Raw genomic sequence first — 23719 nt, forward strand, 5'->3', positions numbered from 1 at the left:
CTCCTTTATCTTACAAAAAAGAAATTTCATAGGAGTAAATTGATGCACCTACCCAAGGTCACACATCTAATCAGTATTAGAACTATGACCAAGATTTCTCTCAGGACTCCAAGTCCAGTACTTTACCCTGTTGCCTCCTTCCTACTCTAAAGTCCTACTGTGAAGACCTACTTTGACCATGAAGTGAGTTCATAGTTCACATGTCAATCACTGGGCAAAGGGATGGAAGGAATTTGTAAATGCCCAGAACTAGTTGAGGGAGGAAGACCTGAATTCTTCATCCTCCTCAGAAGCTTAGGCCATATTCTGTCCTAGTGCAGAACAAACAGGCCTTGGGCTGGTGATTTCATGGAGTTCTGTAAGGATTTGACTTTGTAGGGTTGTGGAGAGCCAACAAGCAGAGGATAGAAGTACAGAGAGGTAGGGGATAAATGGCATCAGGAGGTATTGATTGAAAATGGGAAAACTTCCTCAGAGGTGTCTGGGGTCCCTGGAGGTGATAGGACATTCTTCTGTGCAGAAATATAACCAGTATCTCTTCTTAGTTGGATACAAGCAGAAATTGCCTCAATAGTTGTCTAGAATGTTATAAAAGATTTTTGCTCTGGAAAGGGTTGGACTTGAAGATTCTGAGATCTCTAACAGCTCTGAGAAGCTATAAACAATGGGAGGTGATTTCTATTTGTACACAGATAGAGGGATGAGTTGAAAATCATATCATGATTCAGGCCAGTTCCAATAATCTTGTGATGAAGAGAGCCATCTGGACCCAGAGAGAGACTATGGGAACTGTCTGTGGAACACAACATAGCATTTTCACTCTTTTTGTTGTTGTTTGCTTGCATTCTGTTTACTTTCTCATTTTTTTTTCTTGATCTGATTTTTCTGGTGCAGCATGATAATTGTGGAAACATGTATAGAAGAATTGCACATGTTTGACATATTGTCAAATTATTTGCCATTTAGAGGAGGGTGTAAGGAAGGGGGGTGGGAATTTAGAACACAAGGTTTTGCAAGGGTCAATGTTGAAAAATTATCCATACATATGTTTTGAAAATAAAAAGCTTTAATAAAATATTTTTTAAAATCATCATAATGTAAGCTCCTTGGGGGCAGGGACTGACTTTTGTAATCAGGGATAGTGACCTGAGATTTGAAGACTCTTTTGTTCTTTGCCTTTAGACTTTCTCAGTCACTTTCCCCCTTCTAGAATGAAAGCTTCTTTGGGGCAGGGACTGGCTATGTAATGAGAAGTGGAGATTCATGTCCTGTAATTTCCATAACATCCAATTAATGGGGAATCAAAGAAGGGACTTGTGCTTCAGATAAAAAATAATATGCTGCCTTTGGAGTTTCAAAGATGTCTCCCATCACCTAGGCATCCAATTCTTGCAAGAATGTAAAATAAAATTTTCCTGCATTCAAAAAAATTATATCATAACCAGCTGTACCAATGGATGAGGAGGAAAAGGATAGAGAGCAAGAGGGGGCAGAATCCCAGGGGAGGGCTGAAAGGACTGTCCCTTTCTGGACTAGAACAGTTGTGGATTGGGAACCTAACTCAGAGCTTTTCAGATGTCTTTCCTTCAGTACAGAACAGATAGACACGGACCAGAAGTCAGAACCAACTGTCATTCATCCTCTGCCCCTTACAATATGTGATCTTGGTCTAGTTGTATTCTTTCTCTGAACCTCAGTTTCCTCACCTGTACAATGAAAGGGACGAACTAAATGACCATTTCTAGTTTTGACATTCTGTCTTCTATGATCCCTTCTTGCTCTAGTATTCTGTTCTAAGGTCTTTTCCAGTGCTGGCATTCCGTGCTCTACGTTCTAAGGTCCCTTCCAGTTCTAACATTCTAAGATCCCTTCCACGTCTGACATATTCCATTTTAGGTTCTTCCACAGCTCTGATCTTTCACGACACAGAGACACTCTTCCCCGGCCCCCCACCGTGGGGACTGCCCCCATGCAAACGGACGTACCTCCTGACTGGGTTCAATGCTTCAGTTCTGCTTTCCATGTGCCCTCGACTAGGCCATAAGTTCCCGAGAGGTGGACAGGAGGACTAGCCGGGTCTCTGGGCATAATTCGGCGCCCACGGGCACTTAGAGGCCAGGTTAGAGGGAAAATTGAGGGAGGGGGAGGAGGGGATGGGGGCCCTAGAAGGCACTGAGTCTCGAGCCCCGATGCTCGCCAGGCTCTTCGTTAACCCTCCGCGCCCCACTTCTCCGGCAGCTGCTGCGTGGGAAGAAGGCATCAAGCGAATTTCTTGCTCCAGCACCACATGAAAGGGGCAGCCAGGAGCCAGAGACACACAAGAAGCTGGAACGGTGGCGGGAGGAGAAGTTTGAGCGCGGGGCAGGTGCGAGTCCGGCGGGGTTTGGCGGGCGGGGGGCTTTCGCGCCCGGTTCTGAAGTTGGTGCGCTTCCCCGCCCCCGTGTTGCCACCCGGCCCCTGGCTGGGAGCGGAGAAGCATGTGATGGCATCTTCCATATAGGGGCAGGCACGGCACCAGACCGCCCTGCGGAGGCCCTAAGGCCACACTCCCAGACAATATATACCTAGTGCTCAGCCCGAACCGCTCCTCACTCGCTCGCTGGCGAGAAGCTCGGGAGCCTGGCAGAGCGCACGCAGCCGGAGCCCGAGCCGAGCCGCCCGCCCAGCCGACCCACGGCTGCCCTGCGAAGGAGGGAGGGGCTCCGAGCCGGGAGGGCAGGCCCGGGGGGACTCAGGTAAGACAAGACGGGCACCGGGCATGGGAGGGCCGGCCAGGCTTCAAGACCGGCCGGCGGGCGGGCTGCGGGAGGGCTGGAGGAGTGGGGCTTGGGAGCTGGAGGCTGGCATGGGATTACGTGTGCATGAAAGTGCCCAAAGTGAGGGCAGTGGGGTTTGCCGCCCCATTCTTAGCTCCTCGACAGTGTAGATCAACGGCCGAGACGGGGAGAGGCAAGGGCTGAAGGTCCCTGGTCAAGGTTTCTCACCGTAAGAGCGGAGCATCGGATGGGCAGGTCCGGGAATCAGCCCCACTAGAAGGACCAGGCAGCCCACTCTCTGAGGCAAGACCGGGGGCTAAAGAAGTTTGGAAGTCCTTCGGCGCTGGGTGAGAAGTAGAGGAATCTGGCCAGGCAGGGAAAGGGAGGGTCTGCGCTTGTGTCCGAGTTTCTGTATTTCAATACCTTCATGCACGAATATATGTGTAGGTTTGCCTGCGTATATGTAGTTTATATTGTTAATTGTCTCTTTAATTGTCCTATTTGAATAAGGGAGTTAGGGGGAACAGAACGGAAATAAACAGTAACTCCCAGACGAGGCAGTAATATGTCAGTACAAACCCCCTGACTTCTGTTCCTGGAAAGTGACTGGTCTTTTCCAAACCAGGGAACCCACACACCTATCCAGCTTTAAAAAAGTTAGCTTAATTACCCGATGCCCCTCATAAAATCCATAAAAATGTGTGGGCTTTTGGGGATCAGATTGACCTCTATCTCTCCCTTACTGGAGTACTGGAGGAGAGAGAGGACAGGGATGGCAAAAAGCTCCTCCTGGTGCTTCAGTCCATGACCAGAGCTTTTTGGCCTGCTGTTCACCAGGGCACCCACTGGGGCAGTGACTTCTGTCAAATCTTCCTAGGCAGTATGCTTGGAGAGCCTCATCAAAGTAGGGCTTCAATAGGTCAATCCCTAGATTTGCTCCTTAATCGAGGGCTTTAAAAAAAAATCTTTCAGCTCTCAACTATAAGTACTTGCAACCCCCAAAACTGAGAATTTGGGATAGCACTGGAAGTCAAGGTCTAAGAGCTATCTGCCTACCTATCTGTCTTTATAATCCTAAATCATCTAAAGAAAGGCATTGTGGTTACTGAAAATTGGCAGTGTCCTGTGGTGAAATAATACTAAATATGAATAAATGTGTATTTAGCATCTTAGGGTCCTCAAGTTGCTTTACATAGATTATCTCATTTGAGAGTCTTAGATTAAGAGTCATGATACCTCTCTAGATCCAGCTCTACCTCTAATTCACTCTGGACCTCAGTTTTTACCCCTGTAAAATGGGGGTGGAAAAGGCAAGAGCAGGGTCCGCTAGAAAATCTCTAAGGTTTCTTCTAGCTCTGTCATTCAATGTTGTCAGAGGTGACAGGTGGGGGAAGGAAGACTTGCTCGCCAGCACTAGGGCTTGGTTAAATCTATCACACTGACAAATGCAGTGGCAGAGGAGTGTCAGGATTGGTGGGGACAGAGGAGGTGATCTCTCCTAATGGAAATAAGCAATGGGAGTTTCCTTGCGGGGATTGAGTCTTGTTGGTATCAAATTGCTTGGTGCTAAGATGAATGAGGGGCTATTTCTCCCACCACCATCCCAACTCTCCCCACTCTAGGTGGGGTGTCACTTGGACCATCAACTGAAAATGGGATCTGGGCTGCCATCAAGATGGAGTCTTTGCCTGACACCTGCAGAGCCAGCTGCCTGTGGGGTCTTTCCTACCCACCATTCCTGAGAACATCTAGGCTATTCCAAGGCATGGGTCTGAATTTTTATCTCATTTACATGAGGGACAAAATCCTTTCCTTGGCATGGGTTTATGCACCGAATCTCATCCTGATCCCAGCTCCCCTCTGCCAGCTACACCCTTTATGTCTTCCTCCCCACTCCTTGCCAAGTGAGGGTCTCCTCAGAGATTTCTCCATTACTATGAACAGGTTACAATTGCCCTGGTTGGGAATCAGGAGCTCTGGATTCTAGACTCAGTTTGCCCCTAACTTGCTTCCTTTTGGAAGAAGGCCTTCTTTGAGGCTCAGTTTCCTTCCCTGTAAGATGAGGGCATTGAACTAAGTGACTTCAAAGGCTACTGCAGCTCTCATGGTGTCTGTGACCCCCTTCACATCTTTCTCCATCTTTGAGTTGGGGCACAGAAAGCCACAGCCAGTTGAGGAGGGTGGAGGATGTTTGTGGATGACTTCCCAAATATTATAGGACTGTTCATCTGTTTAGATTTTCACGGTTCATACCTGCAAGCTCCAATAACCTAGAAGATAGAATGGTAAAATGGCCAGAACACCGAACTTAGAATCACAAAGAGCTGTGTTCAAATACTGATATAATTACATGACTCAGGACAAATCACAATCTTTCTGCGCCTTATTCCTTAGTTTTAAAATGAGGGTGGTTTCAATGGTCTCTAGGATTCCTTCCAGCTCTAGATCAATGCTCCTGACCCCATTCTTGAAATTGTCAGTCTTGGGGGAAATCAGCTGGGTACAATGGCCCGGCAAAGGCCTCTTCTCTTTGGTTCCATCTCCCACTTCTCAAGTTAGCTCCCCACCCCACCCCAGGTTAGAATGTAAGGGACTTGGAGCTTTTGCTTCCCAATCTAACTCTAGCCCCAGTACTTCCCTCCTCCCTCTACCCTCCCAGCCTCCTGTAAGTCCCACCTTACTGGAAAAAACAGCTGTCAATCACTGACTCAGCATCATCCCACCCCCACTCCTGGTAACCTTCACTGGGAATCTCTATTCTCAAGGGCTGAGGGGATGAAAGAGGGGAAAGGAAAACAGACTGGAGAAGAGGAAGAAGAGAAGAATGGGGAGGGAGAAATACTAGATGCAGGTGCTAAGGTTGCTTTCACAGAATCATCCTTTGGGCCCCTTGGACCTTCAGATCCTTCCCTTCTTCTTCCCAAACTTACCCTGAAAACCTGCATTTTTTGAGTTTACTTCTCCTTTTTCACTAGCCCCCTTTAGGTCTTCATCTCTTTCCCTGGTTTCCAAGCAGCTTGTGCAGAAAGGGTCTGACATGTTACGTCTTTGTCCATACATCTAAAGAACTTACACATGTGTGCATTCTGCCATGCATACCATAAAGCCAAAAGGGGATCCTAGAAAGCATTCGGTTCAACTCCATCATTTTACAGAGAAGATAACTGAGATCAGGAGAGAGTGACCCTGCCAGAAGTCACCCAGTAAGTTCAGTTCAATTCAGCAGATAGTTGATTAAAGGGCTTTTTCTGTGCAAGGCCCCAGACCCAGGATCTGGTCTCCTGACTCCATGACATCGATGTGTGACCTGTTTGGGTAGAGTAGGATGAGTGCAGATATAGAGTGGCGGCCAAGCAGATAGTTGACTAAACCGGGAGGGAGCACCAGTCGTGGGTTTGGATTCCTGGGTACTTGTCTGTATTTGTGTTAAGGCGTACACACAAATATCTCTTTAACCACCAAGATGTGTGTGCTTGTTTGCCTGTTCCCTTGAGTACATGTGTGTGTATATGGGAGTGTGCTGGTGGGGGGGGGGGGGATGCCAGGCTAGCAATCACCGGGTCAGACAGGCTGCTCTGCCGCTGAGCCAGACTGTCCTGAGGATCTTCTGGAAAAGGGTCCCAGAGGAAGCCCCCAGCCCAAGCGAAGCTTTGAACTCCTGGTAGAAGTAGAGGCCAGTGGGTCACCTGGGTATCACCAAATTCCAGCTCCCTCTCTCCCCCACTCCACTATACTGTGCACCTCAAATATCTCTTCTCTCCTCAGGGGCAGTTAAAGAAAGATGTCCCACTGGCTCAGCTAGAAGCCCAGCTCCACTGCCTTCCTCTCTCAGATCTCCATCCACCCTCATCTTCAGACAGACCACAGCCCCGCAGTCCCAGGCTAGACTCCAGGATTCTACCCCAGGTAGGTTCCTGTCTGTCTTTCTTTGCTCCCCAAGAATAGGCATAGACCCCTTCCCTATTCAAGCCTGGGGTTATGGTGGGAGGAGGACCAGGATGGAGAGGGAGAAGCGGCTGAGGGGGGCAGGAGGCATCAGGGCAGGCACAGCTGTGCCGCTGTGAGTTCCGCTTGATAGATGGTCTCTGTGCAGCCGCAGCCGTCGCCCCGACCCACATGAACATTTTTCATCCTCATCCCTCCTCAGGGGAGCCTGTCTGTTCAGAGAGAAGCTTACAGAACCCAAACATCGACTTCCAGGACAAGCTGAGAATTGCAGGCTAGGTCCCGGGATTTGTCCGGGAGTGGCTGAATGCCTGAGCAGTAGTGAAAGGGTTGACCCGCCTCCCCTCTCTTTGAGCCCCCATCCTCTCACTCATCTTTCAGAGAGCCTTCAATCACTCCCTGAGCTCCTGGTCCCCTCAGGGAGCTTCCATCTCCTTCACTGAACCCACTAACCTTTCACTAAATCCCATTCTTCTCAAAGAAGCTTTGTTAAATCTCCAACCAACCCATTTCTTCTCACTGAGTCCCTATTTTTTTCTGAGTCCCCAGATCTCCTTATTAAACCCTATTTCTTTCTCTGACTCCCCATTCCCTTCTCTGAGCTTCCATTCCCTTTTGAACCTCATTGCCTTCTTTGAGCCTTCATCCCCCTTTTGAACTTTTGTTACTTTAGCCGATCTCCATCCCATTATTGATTGTTCTTCTCTCTGATCTCCCCCACCCCCATTCCCTTCCTTGTGTCCCAGTTCCTTTACTGATCCTCCTGGCTCACTCTCTTGGAGCTCTGCATCCTCTGAGTCCCATCTTACCGCTCCATCCCCATCTCTTTCTCCCTTACTGAACCCACCCTCTGGAACATTTTTGACTTTTTTAAGTGGCTCAGATCCTAACACAATTAGAATCAAGTCCATGTCCAGCATCACCACGCAGTCCACCATGACCATACCAGGAGTGCCCTTAGCTACCGCGGCCCGTCTAAGATAGACCGCCATAGAGCCAAGGCGGTGCATAAGCAGAGCTCCTCGGGAGAAACGTTCCCAGTCAGGGCAGCCTCTGCCCCACTTGGCTATCCCTTTAACAAACGCCCAATCAGTCTGAAGGATCTAAATGAGAGCAGAGGTAATTGTCCTGGGTAGCTCCTGGTGGTTGTGGGTTTGAAGTGTCCAGAGACCGGCTGGGGACTGACAGGGCCGCCCGGGTCTCGATGTCTCCTTGGGCCGGAGCTTGCCCTTGGTTCTCCCTTCTCCCCCACAAAAAAAAACTCCCCACAGGGCTTCAGACTGGGGAAAGGACTCCAGTCTCCCCTTCTGCTGATTTCCCAGTTGGAGTGGGATCTGGGAGTGTCTTCTGCCCTCACCCCACACACACAAATGGAGTAAAAAGGAAGGGGAATGAGTGCTGTGAGTGTGACTTTGCCTGTGTATAGAGACTTTCCTACTGTGTCCTTGCTACATAACAATTGCTGGGCATTATCCCTTGTGTTGAACTAGGTGGGCCTCTGTTTGGGGGGAAGCTATTGTGCTTGTGCCTATTATATAACATTAAGACCCTACGGTGTACGAGTTCTGGGTGATCGAGTTCTGGGTGATGGCAGCCTTGGAGGAGGCACATAGCACACAGTCACACACGCACATGGAGCACATACAACAGACACCCACAACTCCAGGCACACGTGCAGGAGCAGCAGTAAGAGCAAACCCCACACAGCAGGGGCGGAGATGGGGGCAGTAGGAAACAGAGAGGACAGAGCCAAAGTCTCCATACTTGGTAGACAAAGCAGCTCAGATTCCTGCACTCTTCCCTCTCCTCCCCTCCCCCTAACATGTCAGCTCCCCCTGGCTCTGGGCTGACCCTACTCGGGGACACAGGAGCCCCGCCCCCCCATCCCTGATCCCAGATGGAGCCCTGCTGCACAGGTGGCTGCTCCCACGGTGGCAGATTGGGGGCGAGGCCAGCCGCAGGGAGGCTCGGGGAGGAGAAGGGAGGAGCAGGGACCTTGGACTCAACTCAGCCCCCAGATTCCATTCCCCACCCCTCATCGGCCCCCAGCTGGCCCAGGGACCAACCAGGCTGACCTGACAGCATTATCCCCAGAACTGAGCCAGCTGGTAGAACATGGGCACCCTACTCTGCAGGCATTTCTTTCAAACTGCAGCCCCCCCCCCCAGTCTCCTCTTTCCTCCTTTTTCTCCTTAATCCCTTCTCCCATTCCCAGATTTTCTCCACATTTCCACGTTCTCCCCAGACTCCTTCTTCCTCTTAGTCCCTGACTACCTTTTTCTTTTTCCTGACCTTCTTCTCCCATCTCTAACCTATTTTTTCCCATTCTTTGACCCTTTCTTCCTCATTGACGGTCTCCTCCTATTCCCAAATCTCTGGTTCCCTGATCCCCTCTTATTCTTCTGCCATGCCTTATCCCTTATCTTATTTCCATTCCTCATTCTCCCTTCTATTCTTTGACCTATTGTCCCATACCCTAACACCGTCTCCCAGGATCCTCCACCATCCTTGATCCTATCTCCCATTCCTTGGTCTCTTTTCAGTTTTCTTCTCCAGCCCTCTTGTCTTGGCCTCCCTTGCTCCCCATCTCTGCTTCTCCTGAGCTATCTCCATTTTCTCCATTTCTTCCCAACCCCACTGAATGATTCATCCTGCAGCTGAGGACAGAAGGACAAGAAAACCACATGGAAAAGATACACATGTCCATATAGGAATAGGCACATATGTAGATGTGAGGGAAAAAATAGCCATAGCAGCACACATGCAGGGCACTGAGATAGAGCATACATAGCAAGAACACAGAAAGATATCAGAAGCTTTGGAGCCCAATCCCCTGACTTAAGAGATGATCCTAGATTTAAATCTGAGAGAGAAAATAGAAGACATACATTGCACCCCCTTCATTTAATAAGTGAGGGAACCGAGACTTTCCCAATTTTAGAAGGTAGCAGAGGGTTGGTTGGAGAGGACCACCAAGATTCTAATTCTCCCCCTAGACTGGAAAGTACTGCCTTGATATGTGGTTCTTAGCTCCCCAGCAGAGGCAATTCATTCTTTTTCTTTTTTTCTTTTTCTTTCTTTCTTTTGACAAACTGTTTAGAGTTGGGAATAGATTGGCTGGGATTCACCTGCTCCCAAAAGGACAGGATGTCTTTTCTACCCCCCCTTTCTTTCTCTGCTCCTCTAGCCTCTGCCCTAAGGGTAGGCCGAGGAGCTGAGAGGGTCCAGAGTCTCATACTATTAGCTACTGGAACCTCCTGGGAAGGACCCCAGGTGAGAAATGAATGGCTTTCTTCTTAAGAACTCAAAGCGCTTTCTCAGTTTAGTCTTCTGGGTAGTTTTCTATTTTACAAATGGGAAAGCTGAGGTCCAGAACAGGTCTCCCAAGCATTAGACCCAGACTCTTCCCCCTTACCAAGAAGCTGCCCTACCTCTATTCCATTCTCACAAGATTATCGAGTCCCTCTGCCCAGTGAGTCTCAGGAGGAAAACCTTGCTCTGGCACAATTGGGGGCTGAGGCAAAGGAGAGAAGGTTTCTAAGGTTTTCCCCACCCCAAGATCCTTTCAAGAGCAGTTTCTTCTACTAGGGACAGATACTTGCTCCAGGGCAGGCCAGTCTCTAGTTTCTTGCTGGAAGCCCCAGATTGGGGTGGTATGGATATTTTCCTATGGTGGCCCACTTTTCCCCTGAGGTCACTGGCTCAGTGGGGAGAATTTTAAGGGGAAGAGGGAAGAAGGAGGTGAGAAGGGGTTGCAGTATTGCAGCGGATCCAGTTTCCATACCCCTCCAACCTCCGACAACATCCCCTTGGCCCCCAACCTCAATAGCAGAGAGGCATGAGGGAGACAGGGGATGAACATCCTCCACCCCAGTCAGCAGCCAGGGACACCTGCACATGCATGGTGCACTCCTGCCCCAGCCCCTTCCTAAGGAAAGTAGCAGGGGAAGAAGCCAGGTGTCTGCAGGCTTCCCTCCTCCACATCATGCATGTGAGCCCCCTTATGCAGCGCGCACCCCCGTGTGCCCCTACCTGTGCACAAGCACAGACCCCACTCCTCCACCCGCTCCCAGGAGAGCCCGGGGCGAAGGTGACAGGTGTAGGAGGCCGCCTTCCTCCGCCACTCTTACCGGCACGAATACCCGTGTATGCAGTGCGTACACATGTAACGCACACACACACACACACACACACCCAAACCAGCCTCTCACTAAGCACATTCTGCTCCGCCCCAGCTGGTTTTGCTCGGAGCCTGCTCCGTCTGTGCCCGTTCTGGGACTGAACCGCTTTTGGCAAGCGGAGCTTCTGTCTCCCCGGTCTACCCCCCTTCCTTCCCTCCCCTCCCCAAACTCAGCCCTTGGAGGGACGCTGCAAATCAGAAAGCCGCCCCCAGGGCAAATCGGTACAAATGAGAGAGCGCCAGCCAGCCAGCGAGAGAGCGAGCGAGCCAAGAGGAGAGCGGGCGGGCGGGCGGGCGGGCGCGGGGAAGGGGGGCGCGGGCCGGCAGCTCCAGCCTCTGTTCTCGAGTTTGATGTGTCCCTGCTCAGCGGCCGGCCGGCCCGCCAGGCGGGGGCCTTGGGGAGGAGGGGAAGCTCGGCCCTGGGCGCCGGGCTGCCGGGGGCGCCCGGAAGGCCCTCGAGGTCCCGGGGAGGGCGCTGAGGTCCGGAGGGGAGCCCCCCACGGCTCCCCTCGCCCCACCCACCCATCTCCAGGGTCCCCGCACAGGAGGTGGGCTCGAGCAGGCGGTTCCGGGGAACGTGAGTCCTGAAATTTTTATTGTTTCTAGAGGCTCGAAGTTAAAAGGAGCCAGGCGAGGGGAGGAAGCTTTGATTTTTCTCTCTCTGGGTCCTGGCCCAGGTGGACTAAAGAACTGGGGGAAAGTTAGGAGGAGAAAGAAAACGCTCCACTAGCTACTTGTCCAGGCTGGGGAGGCGACGAAGAGTGCTTCTCCGGTCGGATCGCCCCCTCCTTTCTAAGATGCCCTCTCCCGTAGAGAGAAAAGTCCCACGGAGTGAGAGACTGGGGGATTGGCGAGGGGGGAGGGGGACCCGGCCGTGAGCTCTTGCTTCCCTTCTCTCGTTCCCCCGCTTGGCAAGTGAAGCCTCTGGACTAGCGGGCGCCTGGCACACGCTCCAGGCAGTGGGAGCTCTGCGGGGGGACCCCCGAATACCCAGCGGAGGTGGACATTGCTTCCGTTGCCCCGATCCCTGGTGCACTCCAGGCGGGCAGCTTTCTGCGAGGACCTGTGGCCGGATGGCAGCACTTGGAGATGGGAGGGGGTCAGATGGGGTCTTTCTGCTCGGCTTTATGCCCTGGCATTGTGTCCAATTGTTTTAGTTGGCTATTTGCTCATTCAGTTCTGTGTCTCCGGGAGAAAAAAAAAAAAAAGACATTGGCAGGGAATGAGGAGAGATGAGGATGCCTTGTGCATGGGTTGGGTTGATCCGATGATAAAAGGACTCATTGCCCTGTTGGATGACAGGCTCTCTGTCCAGTTCATCCGGACCAGCTAGTCTCGAAGTCTGTGGATAGGAGGCTCTTTGGGGAAAGGGCAGCTCGTAGACTTCGGTAGCAGGTAACTTTCCCTGGGGAGTAAAATCTACCTGGCAGGAGAGCTCTTCTTTTCCTCTGTGGGAGCTGTACCAAGCTGAGAATTTTTCCTAGATCCCTGATAGTGGAGGGAACTATCTGTGAGGAACTTCCTTTTACCAAAGCTAAGTTACAACTTCTATAGTCTTAGAATTGTTTAGTTTAAGTGACTGATCCAGAGTCACAGTATGGGTTTCAGAGACAGGATTTAAATGCACCTGTTCTTGACTCCCACATTACTATCCACTATGCTGGGGCTGACTTTAAGTACTTAATCTATGCTTATTGTACTGTGAAGACTGACCTTGAAGTCGCTGAAGTTTAGAACAGGGATTGTAATTTGAGTCTCTCTAATATCTAGACCCAAGTTTTTTTCCTTGGTTCAAGAAGTGACCAGAAGGATAGTATTCCACATCCAAGAGCCCCAGTGCTCAACAATCCCCATTCTGTCTTCAAATTTGAATCCTGATTTTGCCTCTTACCTCTATGACCTTGAATGAATCCCTTTTCTTACCCTTAAGTCCCTCAGGGAAAATGAAGAGGCAGGACAAGGTGACCCTTAAGGATAAGATTCTATAAATTGAACTATCAGGCAGGGACCAGGATCTGTTCTGGGGAGGCAAGGCAACAAGAATAAAGAGGCAACTCAGAAGTTTCTGCCAGGTCCGCAGTTGGTTTGGGCTCCACCCCTGCCCCAAAGCAAGGACTGATCAAGATGATTCCTAGTCCTCAGAGTAGTAGAAAGAATCCAAATTTAGATATCAGAAGACCTAGGCTGGAATGTCCATTCTGCTATCACCTCCCTTTGTGACCCGGAAATCACTTCTTTCAGGGCCTCAGTTTCTTCATCTGTTAAATGAGGGGGCTAGATGGTTTCTAATGTACTTCATGGCTCCTTCTGGTTCTGTCATCTTCCTTCCAGCTTCCCCTACCACAACTCCTTCAGGCCTAAAGGTGGTAAATGTTTAACAGAAAGTTGGGGGGATGGGGAGAGAAAGGCCAGGAAAGAGACTGTATGTACAAGACACTTTTAAGTTTAATCTGCAACATTCACATTTCTTCCATTACTTTCTTAAGTTCAATCAACAAAACAATAAATCAAGCCTTGATTTGTAGCACTTCCAGAAGACGTGATAATACGCTCCAGATGTAGAAGAAGCTGGATCCAGCTCACCCCTGAAAGTTTCTTCCAAGGCTATAGGCCAGACCTGATGACTAGTCAGTGTTAAGGCTGTTAGTCTATCCCTGCGTACCAGGATCCCTGACAGAGTGATAAAAATTAAGGGTCCAATACTGTCCCTGTCCTATTATTTCTGCTACGACCTTTTTCCAATTCCAGGCACTTAGCATTATTTAAGCTTTAGGTTTTTTCCTTGGGGTGGCTTTCACTAGTAATCCCAGTAGTTATTTACATGGAAGTCTTAGATGGATGGACCTCCCTACTTTACATTGAAGAGACTCAGTTTTCTCATCTGAATAATGGAAAGGTTATAGTGAGTGACACATGCTCTTTCTCCTTCTCCTGCAGATTATACTCCCATCCCCTGTGCCAAAGAAGATTGTAGGATAGAACAGAACCAGAGTGGTGACCCTGTCCCTGGGGTAGGATGCCTCAACCAAAGAACGAACACACACACACACACACACACACACACACACACACACACGTATATACATTTATATAGTATATTTCTATATACTTTATCAAGTATGGTATATACATACATATGTTTACATATACAAAAGACCTTTCCTAACCATTCACTCTGGGCCAAAACTTTGATTCTGTTCTATCCTACAGCTTTCTGGGGTAGAAAGGAGTAAAATATAGTTGGCAGGAAAGGGAGACATAGTTTGTGCTACTGTAACCCTCCCATTATCCAGATGAGAAAACTGAGGCTACATATTTAAAGTCTTGTCCAATATACTTAGGTTTCCCATAATCTTCCCAACCAGACACCCAGGATACTTGGAAATTTAAGAGTTCTTCCCCTAAGTGATGGAGCTGAACATGAGTCACAGCTGATGGGAGTAAATTTATACTCTCAGATGTAGGGTCAAGACTAAATAAAGTTAGACAAGGTCCCAAGGGGCTGGAACAAACCTATGCTTTAAGCTATACTGGGGTTTCCCTCCCCAGAGACATAAAAGTCCCTCAGGAGAAGCAATTGAGACAGCCTGGATTGGAGGCAGGGGGAAAAAAGGAAGGGAACGAAGTCAGAGAGGTAACAGGACAGAGAACATTCCCACAGCGAATTTGACTTGGGAATATCATATGTGATTTTAAATATGAAAGTGGTTTTCTCTGTGAAATGATCTGTTTCTTCACTCATAGATGTGTATGTATGAGTTTGCCTGCATCTATGTGTATTTGTAAGTGTCTTGGTAAATATGCAAATATATATATATATATATGAATGTGTCTGTGAGTATGTTCTGGGAGCACACAGTGAATGTGTCTGTGTGTGCCCTTCCTTCTGATACTCCTCCCTTTGTCCTGAGTCTGAACCACCGCATTCCCTCTCAGTTCCTATCCTTTGTCTCTGTCTCTTATACATTCTCCCCAATTCCAGTGCCTCTTTCTTTTTTTTTTTTTTTATTTTTAGTATTTTGCTTTTCCAGTTATATAGTTTTCAACATTCATTTTTATAAGATTTTTGAGTTCCAGATTTTTTTTTCCTTCCTTTACGTCCTCCCTCCCCAAGAGAGCAAGCAAAAAAACTTAGGTTAATACATGTGCAATCATTTTAAATATATTTCCATATTAGTCATGTTGTGAGAGAAAAATCTGAACAAAAGGGAAACATTGAAAAAAAAAGCAAACAAACAAAAAAAGGTGAAAATAGTGTGTTTCAATTCACATTCAAAAAACTCTGTAGTTCTCTCTGGATGCAAATGGCATTTTCTATTCCAAGTCTTTTGGAATTATCTTGGATCTCCAGTTCCTCTTTCATAGTGTCTCTGCCTCTTTCCTCCTTCCCTCCCCTATCCACATCTGTCTCTGTCTCTATTCCTTTCTCCACCTTAACTCTCCCCCATTCCCCATGAAAAAAGATAGGACAGCAGTGTGGGGCAAGCCAGTAGGGAAGGGGAGGGAATTACTTGTGTCTGGCCACCCTCACTCTCAGGATCCCTCCAAGGAACTGGAGATGTTTAGCCTGGAGAAGAGAGGAGTTATCAGGGACATGATAGCTGTCTGCAAGTATTTGAAGAGCTGTCATTGAAGGAGGGATTAGACTTGTGCTGCCTGGCCCCAAAGGGCAGGACTAGATGCAATGGGTGGAAGATAGAGGGAGGAAGCTTTCAGCTCAGTATAATGAATTCTTTAACAATCTAAGCTGTATGACAATCAGCTGAGCTGTTTTATTAGGTAGTGAGCTCCCTCCCTCTCAAAGTGTTCAATCAGGAATAAAAGGTTTTTTTTCTACAAAGTGAGATATTGGACTAAATCCTCTCCAAGATCCCTTCTGAGCTTCTAATGGTTTGATAATTCCTAGGGCCTGTATGACCCACTCCCATTACCTGGCTCAATACAGTTCCCCTTTACACTGTACACATGGAGAAGCTGAGGTCCTTATGAGTGAGAGTGGTGGATAAAAAAAAAAAAAAGGATTGACACCTAGAGCAAAAATGACTAAATGTCACATACACAGTATGGGGAATGGGAGGCAAATGAGGTATCTGTGACTTGGGGGAACAGTATGGAATAGGTTGAGGGCAGGGTACCCTGCTGAGCCAGATATAAGGGGAAAAGAGGAGATATACAGATGGGAGGAACAGAAAGAGAAAGAAAGAGAGAAACAAAAAGGAGACATAGATGGGGGAACAGAAAGGCAGAGAGACAGAAACAGTGATAGAGATACAGAGAGAGACAGAATAACATAAACATCGAGTTAAGAAGATAGAAACATAAAGAAATATTAACAGAAAAAGAACAAAGAGAAAATAATGGAGACACAGAAAAACTGATAGAATGAGAGAGATAGAGGAGCACAGTCCCAGAGAGAGACAAAAATGGATGGAGGCTAAAACAGACAAAAACAGAAAGACAATGACTGGCAAAGACAGAGACATAAGAGAGGTAGGGACCCACGAAGACATGAAATGGGGAAAGATAGCGAGCCTGTAGGTCCTTTTCTTGGAAAGATGAGAGAAAAGGAAAAAGAGGTGGTGAGGTTTGAGTCCTAAGATAGGGATCGAGGGCCGCTGAGAAAAGTCGGCCATTCTTGGGGCTGGGGGCACTGAGCGGCCAGCAGGGCATGACCCCCCCTCTCTGTCACACACAGGTGGGCCCATGATCTCCAGGGAAGCCTCTTAGAGCCGCGCTGCCTGCTGCCATGTCCAAGGAGGTGGGGAGCTGCCGCCTGGGCGCCTCCTACAAGCCCAAGGAGCGGAAGCCCAAAAAACCCCATTACATCCCCAGGCCTTGGGGCAAGCCGTACAACTACAAGTGTTTCCAGTGCCCCTTCACCTGCATGGAGAAGTCCCACCTGTACAACCACATGAAGTACAGCCTCTGCAAGAACTCCCTGTCCTTGCTCATTGACTCCTCCGACTGGGCTTACAAGAAAGGCCATCTCCTGCAGCCTGAGCTGCGGCTCTTCCCCACCTCCGAGGGACCCCGAAGCCTGCCCAAGGGTGACGCTTCAGACCCAGCCCCGCCTAAGAGGCCCAAACTGGGGCCCAGGCCGGGAAACAGCTCCCCAGCAGAGCCGGGGCCGCCCGGTGAGGATGGGGGTGCTTTCCCTGAGGATGACGACGAGGAGGAAGTAGCAGGGGGGCTTTTGAGGGCCATGGACCCCAGTGAGGGCAGGAAGGCCGGGGCCTCAGCCAAAGCCGACATGGGAGCCCTCCTCTTCGGGTTCAAGGACAAGATGAGGGAGCCAGAGCCTGACTTCATTATCACCGATGTCTTCTCTCTCCGGAATGCTGGGGGCAGAGGCCGGGAGCCGCCCTCACCAGAGGCTGACCCCAAGCCAAAGATGGGAAGGGGGGCCAAGAAATCCCTGAGCACGGGTGGGCTCCTCATGGAGCAGTGGCGGCTGGTGGCCGGGGGCCAGAAGAGCCGAGCCAGCGTCGATCTGGCCCCAGTGGGCACGGAGGGCAGTGGAATCATCCCTTGCTATCCCCCTCCAGCTTATGGAGAGTTTCAGGAGGCCCAAGGCCTGAATCTGTCGCTCTTGGGCATAAACTACCCCCTAAGCCCTGGGCTCTTCTCCTACCTGGGACCCACACTCACGGCTGGTGCTGCTGCCACTCATGCCCCCATCACTCAGATGCCCTTTTTGGCATCAGCTGCCCAACTCTTGCCCCCACCAGCTGCCACGACCGCTGCCACCGCCCCCTTCCAGACTCTGCAAGGCCCTGAGCGCTCAGCCTTCCTCCCACGGTTCTACTACCCGCTGTTGTTCGAGCACGCCCTGGGGACCCCCGGGGGGAAAGCCTCTGATGCCCCACCTGCCCCAGCAAACCTTGCTCTCCCAGCCAAGGCCCCTGGAGAGATGCCCGCGACTCTAGGGCTCCTCAAGGTGCCTGTGTCCAAAGCAGCGGCTTCCTGGCCCCGGAGCTCCCACAGGGACCCGGGCCAGGAGACAGAGCTCCAAGCAGGGCCTCTGGGGACTAAGGAGGAGGAGGAGCAAGAGGAGAAGGAAGGCAGGTATCCGAGTTCCCAGAAGGAAGGTACTGGGCCAAGCCAAACACCCTCATCGGAGATCTATCGGAGCCTGCTGGGGCCCAGTGCCAGGAGGACCCAGGGGACTCTGGCCAGCCCCCCAGCTGTGAGCACTCTGAAAAGAAAGCCCTTTTTGGGGAGTGGAGTGGACTTCCCAAAGGATCCCACAGGTGTGGACAGCCTGCCCCTGGGGAAGTTTGACTACCAGAGGAGGTGAGTGGGGGGAGGTACTGGTCAGAAGGTGGGGGCCTTCCATGGATCACTGTGGGACAGCTAGTTCTGGTGGGGTAATGACCCTACATAATCCCCAGAGCTGCCCCACCCCCAGTGTAGAGTGGGGGGGTGTGCTGCAGGGCTCTGCTGTAGAGATGCCTGAGGGGCCCCTGCGAGGCTGGGGGAGGGACAGCTTCCCAGTGGAAGGAGCACCAGATCCAAGATGCCAAAGGTGGGGGCACCATGATGCAGAGTGCCAGGCCTGGGGTCAGCTTCCTGATTCAGCCCCGGCCTCAGACCCTTACTGGCCGTGTGACTGGATACATCACTTAACCCTGTTTGCCTCTGTTTCCTCATCTGTCCAACGAGCTGGAAAAGAATATGGCAAGCCGCTCTGTGTCTTTGCTAAGAAAACCCCAAATGTAGTCAGAGAGAGTCAGACGTGACCGGGTTAAAAACAACTGAGCAACAATAGAGAATGGTTTCTGGGGGCTCTTAAAAATCGAAGCCCATCCCTTGTACTTTTTAAAGGCAGAAGCTGGAGGCAGCAGGGCAGACGGGATTTACTCCAGGCCTTCTTAGTAAGGACCGGGCATAATGCAAGCTTCCGGGCTGCCAGCCCCCATCCCTCTGCCCCGGCCACCTTTACCTTTTCCATACCCACCAGTCACCCAGGGCAAGAAAGCTTTGGATGCCCCATCACCAGGGCACAGTTCTGGGCCTCTCTCTGCCTCTGTCTGCTCCTATCCCTCACCCACCTATCCCCGGGCCTGGAGCCTGACCCACGTCCCAGGTACAAGGTCCCTTAGAAGGTAGGGGTGTGGGGAGGCTTTGGCTGGCATGGACTCATGAGCTCTAAAGGACCACAATCACCTTGGTCCTTAGTCACAACCCCTTTCCTTCTCATCAGGGAAGAGGACAAAGATTACTGCAGGAGACCTTCCACTTATGCATTGTGTAATCTTAAGCCAATCATTTCTGCTCTCAGGGTCTCAGTTTATTCATCTGTATAATGGGGGTGGGTGGATGGATTAGACACCCAAGTTCTCTCCTGACACAGTTCTGTGATTCTTCCCTCTGCAGTGTGTCAGCTGCTACATCCCTGCTCTCATGGCCCAAGGACTCTGATACTGTTGGCTCTGAGGCTACTTCTCCCACTCTCCAGGCCCTGGATGGACCTCCTAGCAAACACCTGCAGGGGTACAGGCCAGTGAGCCCGGGTCCAATCGGAGAAGACCTGTCCAAAGCCCTGGGAGACTATGAGAAAGTGGAGAGACGGCTGGGTCAGCTGGCTACCGCAGGTGGTCCCACTCAGGGGCCGCTTCGGGAACAGCTGGGAAAGATACGCCGGGAGCTTTACCACATTCACCAGGCCCTAGAGAAGGCAACCAGGCCTCCTGAGGGGCCCCTTGACCTGTCTGTGAAGAGAGTGCCAGACAAAGGGCCCTCCCCTGGGCCCTCCCCTACTGAGTTGGAGCTGGAGGAGGGTGGCTGGGAGGAGAGTGGGTTGGAGACCACCAAGACACCCTTGGATCTGCTGCTACTGCAGCTGAGCCAGCCAGAAGGGAGACAAGGCTCCTCAGAGTCCCCCGGGGTGCCCATTACAGTTCTACCCCCAACACTGGCCACAGAGCCCTTCTATGGCCATACCACTAAATGTGAGGCAGACTCCAGCGTCTTACTGGGGGCTGATGGGAGAGCTCCTGGGGGGTCTGGATCTACTCCCGGGGGCCCCCAGCTCCTGGCTTCTGAGGAAGGGCCTCTAGGTAGTTGGGGTGGAGGACCCCGAAGTGGGTTAGGCGTCCTTCCTGGGGATCCAGAAGCCACATGTCTCCATAGTCCTGAGAACACTGAAGTCTGACTTGGTCTTCCCACTCCCTCATCCTCCAAACCACCCTGGACTTGTGTTTCCTGCCCAAGTTCCCTGTCTCAGTCCCAGAAAACGAGTCATCTCAATCAGGGAAATTCCCCAGGTGGGTACCAAAGCCCCCAATTTTTCCTTCCTGGGGCTATGAGTCAGGGAGGGGATGAAAACAGAATCCCTGGGAAGAGGAAACAACTATGTCCCTCACGAACCAAAGACTCGGTGTTTTATCTGAACTGGGTTGGCTCTGCCCTCCCCACCATGAGTCCCCAGGAGAAAGGACTCTGGCAGAAGCCTCTCCCTCCTTCCAGAAAGAGCAAGATCCTCTTGGGCATTGCCCTCCGGAGAATCCTACTTGGATGTACACCCCAGCCACAATCCCTTCATTGCTTCCCCTGGTTCTCAGCCCAGTAGCTCTTTCTAGAATCCCAAGCCCAAATGATGAGGGCCTTGGACACCTCCCTCACCGTGCGCCCCCAAACTGCCAAACCTTCCCAAGCTGGTCTTTCTTCTCCACAGCGGTTCCCAGCTTCGGTCCCTTCGCATCACTAAGGGGATGTCATCAGTGATGGCGGGGTTTCCTCACCGTGCTCACTTTACCCCTCTGTGTCCCAGACCCGCCTTTCTCTCTCTCTCCACTGGCCTGGCCGGCTTTCTCCCAGCCCCTCCTCCAGCCTACCTTTCCCCTTGCCCTCACACACTTGCCCCTCCACCCTCAGGCTGAGTCAAGCCAAAGCACCCTCTCTCCAGATTCTGTCTCTACTACCTCCTCCCTGCCCAGGGCTCTGGAGAAGTAAACGCCCCTTCCCTTAAAACTGGTAGGAGGGCTTCCTGTATGAGAAATCTGGTGCTATTGTAGATTTAGAATGAGTCTGATAAATAGCTCCCCATATAAGGGATCTAGGGGAAAAAGGGGGATAGCTTCCTAAATCCAATCTCAGCTGAAGGGTGTCTTCCTCTCTCTTTTCTACGTTTCTCTGCCTTATTCCACCTTTCTACCCAGCTCTAAAGCAGCTCCATAGCCTAATCTCTTGATTAATCCTGGCCAAACCTGGATCCCATCCCTAGAATTCGAAAATCACAGGATTAAGGGATAGAAAGGACCTTCTGTCCACTGGGTGTGCCCTGGAAACAAACATCAGCTTCTTTCTAAGGAGATGCTTGGAAAGTAGAGACCTAATCTTAAAATCCAGGAAGACCAGAGTGCAAGTCTTACTTGACATATCTCAATGCCTCAGGCAGCTCTCTAAAACTAGAAATACTGCAGAGAAGATATGAACCCAGATTGGTAGAGGAAATTTCCTTATCTGGGAGTTCCCTGTACTCATGAAATTAATCCCAGATCCAGTCCCTCTCCTTATCCTTTATTAAGGTTAGACTTTAAAGAAAAGAGTACAGAGATCTGAGAAATCTAGAGATCTTGTATTCTAACCCCAGAAGCAGGAACTTCCCCACACACACACACACTCCCTGCCCAACTGGTATGGCCCCTGTGCCCCAGAACAAAGACTGCATGTTGGTGACTAGACCAACTATTTGTTAATGGTGAGAGGGAACAAATCAATTAATCTTTTGGCTGATGCTATACACATGTAAAACAAAGAGATTGGATTAGATGGATGTTAAGGTCCCTTCTAGTTCTAAATTCTGTGATTTTTCCTTGTCTTCCCCCCAACTTCTGGAGCTCCACTTCAAATCTTTATTAGTCCAGCTTATAAAGGCACTATCCAGAACCACACTAGCTCCCCACCCCTACTAGGGAAATGTTTACTGAGTTCATGAAGAAATTTCATATACAATTCTATATAATCAGATCTGCACATAAGCCACACCAAATGTAGTTTAAGAGAAGTATTCCCCTTACCTCCATCTGGGTGAAGGAAGATGAGACCCCATTTAGGAGGCCAGGAGAAGGGTCCCTAGAGAAATGAAGGCTGAGCTATGGTGAGAATTCTTCCTAAATCTTGTCTCAAGCAAGCTCTATCTGCCTAAGGTTGCCTGAGAAAGTTCCCCAAGCCTTCCCTCACTCAGGTGGACTAAAACTGACCTCAAGTCATACCTTCCCTTCTTGATGTCCCCGGGGAAAAGTCCCTCCATGGCCAAGGAAACTCTGTGGTCTTTGGCACTGGCACAAAGGGAGAGGATATTGCCTCTGAGTAACCCTCCCTCCCCCCCCTCCCCGACCCGAGGACTTTCTGCCATACATCAGAATTCCTAGATGGGGCTTTTATTTCCCTTCACCCTCCTGCAACTGGTATGATGACTCCCCTCCCACTGTTCCTCTCAGAAAGGGGACAACTTCTTGGATATCCTATACTGTGCATGGATAGAAGGACAATCACTTCCTGGGTTCTTAGTGATTATTCATTTCTGGGGAAATGGGAAGAGGGCAGAGTAGAATAATGGGGGTGGCAGGGGTTGGGGGGCTGCACAGTCACCTTTATTTATTGTTCATAATTTTGCAAATATAAAAATATAAACCACCTTCCTGCCCAAGTGGGCTCTGGGAGTTCTTTATTATTCAGACAGCTTCTCTTTTTCTAGGATATTCCCCAAATAGGTAACATGAAAAGCCCACAGATAATTCAAAAGCAGGTAACCCTCAAAACAGGTAATATAAAAAAGGATCACCAAAACCAGAAACAAACTACAGATAATCTCAAATGGTAGGTAACAGCAGGAAAGGATAATAAAAGCACACAGATAATTTTTTTAAGATGAGAAATATCAAAAATTGGAAGGAGCAGATAATTCCGAATCACAGAGCTCTGAAAGTGGATATTCTAAAAGAACATACACTTCTTAAAAACTCCACAGTCCCTACCCTGTCCCACAGTGTTGTAATCCACAAAGCATCCCTTAATCCTTCCCTAGCAGAATTTGTAATGTAGCTGATTGCAAAGTATCCAGATGTGGTTCCTGATCTAAGCTGCCCATTTATCACCATTCCCCATCCCTTCCCAGCTCACATGAATTTACCAAAAACATTTTTAGGGACAGGGCCAGTTGATCTAGAAGGCAGGGTTGCGTACTGCGAAAAAATAGGAGTTTAAGGACCTTCCTTTGAATCCTAGCTTTACTACTTACTACTTAAGTGACTATGGACAAATTTTTCTCCTCTCTGGGCCTCATTTTTCTATGTAAAAGGTGGGGTTGAATTGGATGCTCTCTGAGGTTGCTTCCCCCTCTACATTTTACAGTTTTGTAAGAATTTTCTCAAGGTTATTTATGGAAGTCCTGCTTCCAAGGTCAAAATCTTTCCTTTGCCATTAATGTATATGTCAGTCTTCTGGGTGAGGAAGAGCTGGGATGAACAATTCTAAGGAGCCCCATCTCCCTGGAAACTGAGGCGCTTTTCACCCAGTTGTTTACCTTGTCTTACAAATGCTTTAGGTCACTTTCTATAGGTCCTACCTTGTATTCTACACACTCCCATATTCTCCATTGCCTCCTAGATAAGGGGAGGAAGGTAAAGATAATTATTGGCCTTTTTTAGGAGAGGGAAAATCAGACACAGAAATAGGATTTCTTTTCAGTCAATTTCTGGTCGTGTCTGTTCTTTTTGACCCTATTTGGGGTTTTCTTGGTACAGATACTAGAGTGGTTTGCCATTTTCTTTTCCAATTCATTTTACAGATGAGGAAATTGAGATAAACAGGGTTAAGTGATTTGCCCAGTCAC

The 23719-nt window shown here is 49.8% G+C and overlaps 1 protein-coding gene across 4 annotated transcripts; it reads left to right on the forward strand.

Annotated features, from left to right (window-relative positions):
- The first annotated feature begins 2464 nt into the window (after positions 1-2464).
- On the forward strand, positions 2465-23622 carry PRR35 (proline rich 35). Of its 4 annotated transcripts, XM_031945711.1 has the most exons (5): positions 2465-2735; positions 2911-3103; positions 6522-6662; positions 16577-18174; positions 19258-23622. In XM_031945711.1, exons 4-5 carry the CDS (start codon positions 16628-16630, stop codon positions 20033-20035), a joined length of 2325 nt encoding a protein of 774 aa, XP_031801571.1. In that variant the 5' UTR covers positions 2465-2735; positions 2911-3103; positions 6522-6662; positions 16577-16627; the 3' UTR covers positions 20036-23622. The 4 variants fall into 4 exon arrangements, with proteins under 4 accessions (XP_031801571.1, XP_031801572.1, XP_031801570.1 ...); XM_031945712.1 differs by lacking the exon at positions 2911-3103; XM_031945710.1 differs by lacking the exons at positions 2465-2735; positions 2911-3103 and adding an exon at positions 5124-5959.
- Positions 23623-23719: the final 97 nt, after the last annotated feature.

The sequence above is a fragment of the Sarcophilus harrisii genome, chromosome 1 (genome assembly GCF_902635505.1).
Source record: "Sarcophilus harrisii chromosome 1, mSarHar1.11, whole genome shotgun sequence".
NCBI lineage: Eukaryota > Metazoa > Chordata > Mammalia > Dasyuromorphia > Dasyuridae > Sarcophilus > Sarcophilus harrisii.